At 40.4% G+C, this 10,979-nt stretch overlaps 1 protein-coding gene across 5 annotated transcripts in view; it reads right to left on the minus strand.

Moving 5' to 3' along the window:
- LOC144071059 (potassium/sodium hyperpolarization-activated cyclic nucleotide-gated channel 3-like) overlaps nucleotides 1-10,503 on the minus strand; it is a 29,284-nt gene extending 18,781 nt beyond the window's left edge. For all 5 annotated transcript variants that reach the window (XM_077595791.1, XM_077595793.1, XM_077595790.1 and 2 more), the window contains exons 1-6: nucleotides 9,419-10,503; nucleotides 5,801-6,224; nucleotides 5,367-5,528; nucleotides 4,378-4,596; nucleotides 2,301-2,447; nucleotides 1,096-1,336 (exon numbers count right to left, since the gene is read on the minus strand). In XM_077595791.1, coding sequence (XP_077451917.1) covers nucleotides 1,096-1,336; nucleotides 2,301-2,447; nucleotides 4,378-4,596; nucleotides 5,367-5,528; nucleotides 5,801-6,224; nucleotides 9,419-10,080 — 1,855 coding nt within the window. In that variant the 5' untranslated portion in view covers nucleotides 10,081-10,503. The remainder of the gene's footprint in view (nucleotides 1-1,095; nucleotides 1,337-2,300; nucleotides 2,448-4,377; nucleotides 4,597-5,366; nucleotides 5,529-5,800; nucleotides 6,225-9,418) is intronic.
- Between the last annotated feature and the right edge of the window lie 476 nt (nucleotides 10,504-10,979).

A 10,979-nucleotide genomic window follows, 5' to 3' on the forward strand; every position in this document is an offset into this window, starting at 1 on the left:
TTTGTAACATTTTCACAACAATTCCGCATCAGAAAAATCAAATTCTATTGTTTTTAAATTTTTTAGACAACATTCTTTCAACTGGGATGCACATGACCATTGTTTGTCTCTCCAATATAAACACCTGACCACAAATACATTCACTTGCCTATGACCAATCGGATCAAACCCTCTATATTGAAATTGGATCCAGTCAGCCACATAGGAATGACCCCCCCCAAAAAATCTGTACATTATCCATCGGGAAACCTGATACAATGACAAAGATCGCAGAGTTTCAACTTGCAAATTAAATGAGTTAAGAAGATTTTCAAAAATGTATATAAACATTTTGAGGTGATTATATAAGAAGGAAAAGGACACAAAAACTGTAACCCTATTTTGGGCTGATTTCCTAAGTGCAAATAAAACAGTCCAAATGGTTTTAGTTGGGTGAGTTGGTGAAACATGAAGAGCGCTGCCTCTGAACTCCACAGATGGAGCACTTAATGCAATTTCTGCAGCTTACAGTTTGTCCTGACCTAATCTGTCGTGCCAGATCAGAAAAATTAAATAAAGCAGCATTGGAAAAAAAAATAGACATATTTTTTAGGCCAGACATATTAAGGATATAGACGCAAACACACAGTTTGCTATCCTGTTTCTTGATTGAATCTATTTCAATCACAAGAGCACATGGGACTGCGGACTAATGTATTGTCCATCACGTTTTCATTTCATTTGCAATTTGATCACTCTGCAAGTCAACTCAAATCTATACATTGTCATGTTTGATGTATTCTCAAGAAGGCTTGTGGATAAATTGATGAAAAGCCTTCAAAATTGAGTGACAAAGGGGGGAAACCCCACAGATGTTTGCAAAGATGAAAACATCAGTGGCGCTTTTAGTCCCGAGCCCCTTTTAAAGAGATGATGTGGACAATTTTTCCCAGCCGCAATAGCGCGGGAAGTTAATCTGCTGAGTGCCTGAGCAAAATAAATCAAAACAAGGCAGACTATTACCACTTCTTCACATCAGTGAACCGCCGCTAGCGATAAGCTATTTTAGTATGCATTAAAAAAAAAGAAAAAAAGGCCGTCGCGTGGGTACGTTACCTCCGAAATAAGAGCCGTCTGACAGCTTTGTGTCTTGACTGTTTTTGGTCAAGACGCTGACGACCCCGTGCTGGATGAAATACATTTTCTTGCCAATGGTTCCTTCTCGGATGATATAGTCGCCCGGCTGGAAGACCTCGAAGCGAAGTTTGGTCAGCATGGAGGTGACGAAGTTTGGATCGGCGTTTGCGAACAAAGGCATGGACGCCACCAGCTTTCGGCAGTTAAAGTTGATGATCTCCTGCAAGGATGATCATGTTTCATTGCAGTTTTTATTTTTGAATACATATATATATATATATATATATATATATATATATATATATATATATATATGTATATATATATATATATATATATATATTTATATATATATATATATATATATATATATATATTATATTGACAAGAATATACTTAATAGTAGCGCTGCAAAACAATTTGATGATGATAATTCAAATTCAAGGACCTTTGACCAATTTAATACAACATACGATATGTTATGTTTCCCCAAGAGCAGTAAACATACCAAACAATTTGAATGATTGGCAATTTTTTACCCTAAAAACGCAATAGACATGCCAATAAAAAAACATTCTTTTTAATAAAACAGCATAACTTAATGGTGAACACATTGATCAAAGGCTTGCGTTTGATTAATTGCTATTTAAATGTGCCTAAACCAATCCATATTAACCCATACATATCATATTGCAGTTACACATTGTTTTTTTAGGAATCATCTTTTTTTTAAAGATACGAAAACTATCCTACTTAACAAATGTGCTTGTTTCATTAAAAAAAAAATCTATTAAATAATCTTATGTTATATTTGCTTATACTAGTATTATAATTGTTAAGTAGGCAAGAAAAACTGACTGCAATTTTGGAATTAGCATTCCAATTTGAGTTTTAACCAGCAAAAAAAATGTTCCCGTTTTGTCTCATTCTTTTAGACCTTAATTGTCACCTAATTTTATTTATTCACACTCACAGAAATGAGTTGAATTACAAAGCCTATACTCAAACATGTCCAAAAACGTAAACGGGAAATATTAAACGGCAAAGTGAATGTGAAATGTAAATACCGGGCCGGGCTTTGCATTAGATTTAATTACATATCCAATGCAATCATCATATTTATGAGCCGGTTACAGATAGTGTATGACAGGAGGTGAAAATCCCCAAAGCAGATTACTTCTGACCTCTCGCAACGGTTCGTTGAGCTCCTCCAAAATGCTCTCCTCGTCAAACATCTTGCCTTGGTAGCGATGTTCGTAGTAATCGTGGATTCTCTGTCGCGTGTCGGCGGGGAGTTTGTGGAAGGACATGTACTGCTCCACCTGTTTGTACTGCAACCACAATTTCGGGAGGCAACGGTCAGCAATTTTACTGTAGAAGAAAATCAGCACTGTGTTTTTTAGGTCACTGACGCAAATCTGAAAGTCATGTTATAGATTTGTTTGCCCTTTAACAGTCAACTGACAACAACACTGACGGACAGTAAATATGACCTTAAGTATGTTTGTTTCTCCTCCCCTCCAGATTCGACAGATGTTGTTCACTCGCTTTTTTTATTTTTTATTTAGGAGAAAAAAAGCTCATCATGAACAGAAGACAAAACTTAACTGATTCTAAATGGCAACTTTCGGGCTGTAACGCTAAAAGAAATCAAGACAAAAAAGGACCAGCGACTTATTTAGAACAAGCAGAGGGAAAAAATATGGTTTCTGAGGAAAACAAAAGAATTATTAAACACAAAATTAATACCGTTCCTTTTATAACCATCTGAAACCTCAAAGGTATAGAATAATTGAACGGAAGTTGGAGCATTGTCACAGACCATTTTCTTTAACTTCCGACTGAAATCCGGACTGCAGTATTTGCACGCAGTGATTTTAACCCCTTGCTTGACACTAAAATGCATTATCATTTTGAATGAAAATAATTTAATCATCCCAAAACAGCTAATGGGATCATAAATCTGTCCAAAAAGTCAACATAAACGTGTGTATTTACTGAATAGGTATGTAACAACAGCCTCCCATGCAGTCCATCTCATCAATGACTGTGGAGATGGGGACGTCTTTGTTGTTTTTGATGCCATTCCAATGAGGTTTATTAATAAAAATTAATAAAACTCATTGGAATGGCAAAAAATACAGTATCACTAACTTGCACAATGCAGCTTAGCCATTTATCGTTGAAGTATAAATTTCTTTGACGTTTGCCTGCAATAACCTTCCCAAGTACGAGTCGTTGTTATTAACAACGTTACACGGAGATGACTGCAAAACGCTGACATTTTTCCTGACCATTAATGACAGTACCTTTTCTTCTAAAGACGTGCGATTATCCTCTCCTTTGTTTACACTGACATCTCTCATGCCATCATTCACGTCAGTTTATGTGGTGAAACAGCTCTCCAAGGTCTGATGGCTACGTTTTAGCTGCCGACTAACAAGCTAAGCGAATCTAATGGAGATCTTACATTGGGGAATGAAATTTGACAGAGTTCTACCAACATTTCTTCCCTTAGAATTAAGTCATTTCATTTTTTTCCCCTCTGCTAGGTCTCAAAAAGAGTTTTTTCCCTCTATATTTCTTTTCACGCTTAATGCGAATTATCTGCTTTTATTCTGCACCATTAAATAGCCGAATAGACATTCTCCGCGACAGATGATTGCATAATTTTATGCCAGGAGATTATATGACAGCATGTGAAGATTTAGACCGTTTCATACTGAGGGGTTTCTTTCTTATCGCTCAATAACTGAAAAATCAGTGCGGCGCATTGATGAATAGTGCAGGGAAATAACCTGCCAAGCAGTCATACATTCTACGAGTTTAAATTTGAAATATCACGAACAATAAATCGATATTGTAATAGTTCAAGTTTCAAATTGTTCATGTTACAAGTTTCAAGCCGTTTTGTGGCTTATTTCTAATGTCACAGGAACCAGAAGTTGTGTGTTTTTACGGTCATCAACTTTTGGTCACGTGACCACAAAACTGATTTTTGCAGAATTTTAAGATATCAAAGTCATCTTGGGACCAAAAGTCATAAAATGACCAGAATAAAATAAGTACATTACTTATTATTGTACATGACGTGAAATTCTTCGAGGTCGACAGACTTGAAAAAAATACTTTCTTTTCTTCGATGGGAATGATTTTAGATAGGTGTCAGAGTTTTAAATGTGAAGATTTTCAGCTGTTGGTGTGCCTTGAGATTTACTGTTTCAAAAACGGTTGGAAAACACTGGAATGGTGGCCTCCTACCTTTTCTTGGTACTGCCTCCTGGAGGAATCCAAAGACTGAATGAGGGCCGTGGCGTGTCCCACAAACATGGCGAAGCAGGTCGCGCCCACAATCATGCTGAGTATGGTCAGCCACACGTCGGCCATTCCTATTGGTGGGTACAGCCCGTAACCGATGCACAGCATGTGGCTCATGGCCTTGAAGAGGGCGTACGAATACTGTTGACCCCATGTGTCGTTCTGGAGGGGAAAAACGAGCGGAAAGAATCCTAATTGATAAAGACAGTTGAATTGGCAATAAGTAGAAGGAAGTCGGCCATTTTTTTAGACGTCTTGAAACATCCTGTTTTTGAGCGACACACCTTGAAGTGTGTCTTTGATTCTGTGGGTAAGGGAAGACGTAGTTTATTGGATCGACATGAATTTTCAAGTCAACCAATTTCACTGGCTTTGAGTTTTGAGGGAGGACTCAAATTTGATGCTTTGAATTCATCATGCTCGGGCAATAAGACCTCTGTTAAGTGGGAAGAACTCAAAAGGTTAAGTAAATTGGAATTTGGTTTCAGTAAATAACATATTTTTCGGACTATAAGTCGCATTTTTTAGGGGGGCAACTTTTTATTTGCTCAGAAACCAAAAGCAAACATACATTAAAGTAACAGTAGTAAATTGGAGAACAAAAGGGTAAATAGGCACTTTTTCAGATAGCTTTAGCCCAAAACAACTGACTTTGGTGGTCAGTGAGAAAAAAAACCATATACTGTAAGTCACACTCGAGTATTAGTCGCAAGCCCAGGCAAACTATGAAAAATGTGTTTGACTTATAGTCCGGAAAATACGCTAATCAATATTTTGCTCCAACCACGGATGATATGGTACACAAAATATGAACTTGATAAATGAGTGGGCAACATTGTGAATAACAGGAGAGCATAAGAGTTGAGTTGTCTGCTTAAAAGACATATTTAGTCAGCATGATTAATCAGAAGCTTCTATATGTGACAACATACCACCATCTTGTTTCGAGTGACCCAGCAGTCGGGCGGAAAGTCCTGCAGCATGGGAACCAGAAACTGCAGGCAGCCATCCCAGTGACACAGCAGCAGCATCATCCCGATCAGATTCATGATGCGAACCATGGCGCTGGCCAGGTCGTAGGTCATGTGGAAAACCTGACATATGCACACAGATTATTAGCATTAATGGATGTGACACAATGTGATGAATATCGCTTAGTCAACTTTGAATACCACTTTAAGAGACGCCAATCTAATGTATATTATATATATATATTTATTTATATATATATATATATATATATATATATATATATATATATATATATATATATATATATATATATATATATATATATAATGTTTGAACGTGAGAATGTGAAGTTGACATTTTTAAGCACGGCGTGAAGTATTAATATCCGATGTACCTCTTCCCATTGGTGGATGTAGCGAATGAGTCTGGAGAGTCGCAGCAGGCGCAGGAGACTGAGAATTTTGGTGAAGCGCACGATCCTCAGGGCTCTGGCCGTCTTGTAAAAATCAGAGTCAATGCGAGTCTCCACTATGAGAAAGATGTAGTCCACCGGTATGGAGGAGATGAAATCCACCACAAACCAGCCCTTCAGGTACTTGGTCTTGATCTTCTGAGGGTCCAAGACGATCTCGGTGTTGTCCTCTTTGACGATGCCCGTGCGGAAGTTGAGGACCAAGTCCATGAGGAAGAAGGTGTCCGAGACCACGTTGAAGACGATCCAAGGTGGCGTGTGCTCATCTTTGAAGAAGGTGATGCCCACTGGGATGATGATGAGGTTTCCCACCATGAGTAGCAGCATGGTCAGATCCCAGTAGAATCTAAAATAGACACCAAAACAACGACATCTGCATAAAAATGTATTGGAGAAATTGATCATGAAAACACCTATTGATGCAAAAAAACCCATCCAAACCATTTCTGTCAAATGGTCGCAGTTAAAATGGTTGGGCCAACTATTGCCGTCAATGCCAGCCAAAGAGTAAGGCTATGTGAGGGATTTATAAAACAAGACAATCCATTTTCGGGGAACTAATTAACCTTAAATCGATCAAGCGGCAGCCTGAGACACCCGCACACCAGCAGTAAGCGCAAATCAACAACCTCTAAGGAGGCCCACCTAGAGGCACTGGTGGTCAGTGAGAGTGCAGTAACACATTACATCCTCAATTCTAACTTGTTTCCTGAGGGGGGCAACTTTTATTAGTGGGGGATTCACTTCCCAATGATTCTGTCTCATGGACTAGAAGGGTTGGCAGTCAATCATTATGTTTGCTTTCCATTGATTCAATGGCGGCCCATTTTGTTTGTTGAGCTAAAACAAAAGAAATTAAGGTAAATGACTGTAGAAAAATATATTTCAGTCTTATTTAATTTTTGTTAAATTTAAAAGTAATAAAAAACACATTTATGTATTTTTGCCATTTTCCCCATAAAAAAATTACCATTAAAATATTTATTGTTGTTTCCGCATTTCTTCAAAAAGTAAATCTAAATTAAACAATTTAAAAAGAAAAAAAAGCATGTTACAAAAAGACAACATTTTTTGTAAATGGCAGAAAGTTTCTTTTTTTTCTAGTTATAAAAATGAAAACAATCACATTTTTTTAAATAAATAAAGGATTTACGGTTTCCCCTTTACATTTTTTTGATTCAAATACAAAAAAAATAAAATGGTAACAAATTAAAAATTCAATGAGCGGGAACGGCCAACATCGATCGAATGATTGCAGCCAATGTGTTCAAAAAACAGTATCTGGACAAATCTAAGGTAAACAATGTCCCGAAACAATCTATCGACTAGCAAAATAATTGCCGATAAGGCGATTAATCGTGGCGGCTCTAATATGACTTGCTCTCTTCATCTCCCTGTTGTATTTGCGGTCACACAGTGGTCCTAATTGCTCATGCTTTCTCTGGCTAAATCCACCGTGATCTCCTGGGAATCCATGTCATCTCCAGAAGTCAGCTCCCATCAGCCAGATGTTGAGTAGTTAGCATTACCGCTCTGCACACGTCACTGTGCTGCAGAATGTCAGAACAGCTGGATCACACAAAAAAAGTGTGCAGGGGACAGTGCATTACCGTCACCCTTTGCAGAGCCTCCTGTTGGCTCATCAGCTGACAGCGCACGCAGAACACGAGCCACAAAGATCAAGCAACTCGCTGGTGCAATCTGCCATGCATCAAAATACAGATCGCACCTCTCAGAAGAGGAATCTGGCACGATCGGGGTCAGGGTGCAACTCGGTTAAAGAGCGCCAAAAGCCAGAGGAGTTATAGGCAAAGTGAACACAAAAAAGGCTTTAAAAAAGTGAAAGGAGCTTAGATCAATGGGGACATCTGAAAAAAGGATGACATTTGTACTGGAGATACTTATCTCTTGTTGCCAGACCCCAGCTGAAGCACAACAGCCTGCATGCAGCTCAGTGGCTTAACACACACCTGTACTGAAGCTCAGGCCCACCATTATATTAACGTGCCAACGAATCTGCCACTGAAGCCACTGCAGTCGCAATAAAAACGGCAGCCGCAATGTGCTTGCAAAAGTACAAGGCTGTGATGGATGTGGGAGCATTTATGAAGTTTCACCACAATAACTTTGGTCAAAGTGACACATCCATGATAGTATTTCATTGTCATTTTATGTGTTTGCCTTCATGTTAACTCATTGGCTGCCATTGACGGCGATACACGCCCTATCTATTTGGACTGCCTAATCACTTTTGTCAAGACTAGTTACTAAATGGTTAAATCAGCAAATTTCCTGACGATACAATACAATAAAAAGTAGATTTTTAAGAAAAAGATGCAAGTTTGCCACGATTCGATTCCGTTCCACTTCTTTCAATTTAATACAATATTATCCCTAGAGTTTTCAAATGTCAAACTATTTTGATGTTTATGACAATTTTGCCGAAACATTTCAGAAACTTGAATAAAACCCTCATTCTATCTAAAAAAAAAAGCATGGCGTCCATCTTTGTTTTGAAATCTGAAACCCAGAATGCGCAAGTCAACACAATGTTTAGCTGGTGACGAAGATGGAATTAAACTGTAAAGTATTTGATTTCATTTAAAATTAAAGATTTGTTTCCCCCGATATTATCTTTTGTAACGGGTAAACACGGATACTATTACGGACATCATCGAGCAAACAGCTGGATGTCTTGATCCCATTCCAGTTGCTCTTTCCATCCGTCCATGTCAGCGTGCTGCAGGTGGCAGTCGCCCCATCCGCAGCATCTCCACTCCATTAAACTAATTGTGTTGTAATAATCCTGCCTGATGTGTGCTTCTAATATCATGAATGGTCATGTTACCCTATTTTGATTACCCTATTTCCAAGCTCCTGCTGCATTGGCTCTAATCTAATCCACCGGTCTCACTAAATGATATATTAATTTTTTCAAAAGTGTTATTCAGACAAGTGGAAAACACAGCAGCGGCAAAAAAGTAGGATTGTTGCAAAAACATGTTGGGCAGAATGCTGTAAAATCATTCCAATGTGTTGGACACAAATACTAATAAATACTTTCGAAAAGTAGTGATTTGCAACAGCATGAATCTAATGTGATTGTGATTATGTGTTGCCTTGTACGTTAATCAGCTCATTTAGCAGGCATGAAACGATTTTCTGTGAGATTAAGTCTTCAATTGAGGGTCATTTACACATATTAGGCCATTTGTTTAGTCAATTGCATTAATGTGGCGCAGGCACAATTAGTTTTTGGAATTAAGCCCTTTGGTATATATGTATTTTATAACAGTATGTTAATGTGATTCAGAACAAAATGGAATTGATGATTTAAACAAAAATTCAAAATTTGCACTTGGATTTAGTGTAGTGATGTGCCACGAATGAAAGATCTTTTCACTTTCTCACACTCCTTTGGTCTTTATGTGAATTGTTCTCTACTTTTGTTGTACTTTTCCCTAATTTAGGATCCATTTGGGACCTCCGGCCCGCCCAACAAATGTGTAGTATAGCATATATTTTTTCACGGCGAGTTACCTGAAATCACTGTAAGGGTGTATAATCCAGAAGCCGGCGGATTTGACGCGTTCCCTCTCGTGTTCCACGGCCCTCTCGCTGCCCAACATCCGCAGCGAGAACTTGTTGACTCCGGGTTGGAGCATCGCCCCGAACTGCCGGTGCATAAATCCGGCTTGGTAGAGTCTCTCGTCCTCGGGGATGATTTGCTCGCTCCCTTCCAACTTGATGAAAGTCCCCTGATCGAAGAGCGCCGCTTGGCCGGCGGCGCCCAGCGGACCCCCCGGAGCCGAGCCGCCGCGCTGACCGGGGGAGCTCTCCCCTCCGCCGGCGTCCGCCTCGGGGATGAGCCGGCGCTGCTCCGCCGGTTGGCGGCCGCCGACCGAGGAGACGCTGCCTCGGAAACGGCCACAGTCCCCGTTCAAGTTGCTCTTGGCGAGCCCACTGGTCCCTTCAACGCTCCGGCAACTGCCGGCGGGGGACAGCGAGGACAAATGTCTCAGCAGAATACTTTTCCTTTTAGCGTCCTTGTCCCCGCCGTCTCCTTGCTCCACCACGACCGCTCTTTGCCCGATGTTTTGCGGCAGGCTGTAGAGCCGCTTGCGCATGGAAGACTGGAACCTTTCCATGTCGTCGTCCACGGGAGGTGAGCACCGCCGGGTCGTTCGAATCACATCGCGCATTTTACAGGGTGCTCCCCGAGGCCAGACACCGATTGGACGGGTGGGTTTGGGGGACACTTGGGACGTGCCTTTCTCCGTGCCACTTCGGATCCAAACATTGGAGATGATGCGTCAACAATCAAAGTCCGTCGTGTGGGGGGGAGGAGGACGAGGAGGAGGACGAGGACGAGGAGGAGGAGGACGAGGAGGAGGAGGAGGCGATGGGAGGGAAACGCGTGGAGATGCGCAGCGTGGAGACGAGACGACATCGGGATGAAGCGTCGGATCGGACGTGCGGGACGAGTCAAAGAATGGGACGGCCGCCGAGCTCCTCAATGACAAAGCATGGTCTCCACTCTCCACCTCCCTGCAGGAGAAAATGCGTGGTGTCAACACAAGGTAGTGACACGCGTACACGCACCAGAAATGACACCTGCATGCTTCTTCACGTCCTGATCCATCACATCCATACTCACCTGCACTTCCCTAAAGCACTCTTGCCATACAAGTGCAGTAATCAAGTGTCAGCAAGTGTCAAGTCATTTATTTTGGTGACAAATACACAAATAGTATAGCATCGAAATTGCAGAAGAGTACTGTTACATATACAAATTCATACTTTCACTAGTTTAGGAGTGGCGAACACAGCTCTCGAGCCGCATGCGGCTCCCGGCTCAAATTTCCTTATCATATTTTGCATATACTGTGGCTTTGTGCCTTTTGTACTTGTTTTTCTTGTTTTTATTCTCTCTTAAAATCATCAGGGCTCATTAAAAACAAATAAATTATATTTAAAAAACACTGGCAGATTGGATTTTTTTATGCTGCTTCCGATGTAAGGTGTGGGTCGTTGACTCTCGTAGTTTAACATTTTTGCTCTTTGTGTCTAACTTTTTCGCCACCCCTGCACTAGTCTATAA

This window comes from Stigmatopora argus, chromosome 3 (genome assembly GCF_051989625.1).
Source record: "Stigmatopora argus isolate UIUO_Sarg chromosome 3, RoL_Sarg_1.0, whole genome shotgun sequence".
NCBI classification, from domain to species: Eukaryota; Metazoa; Chordata; class Actinopteri; order Syngnathiformes; family Syngnathidae; genus Stigmatopora; species Stigmatopora argus.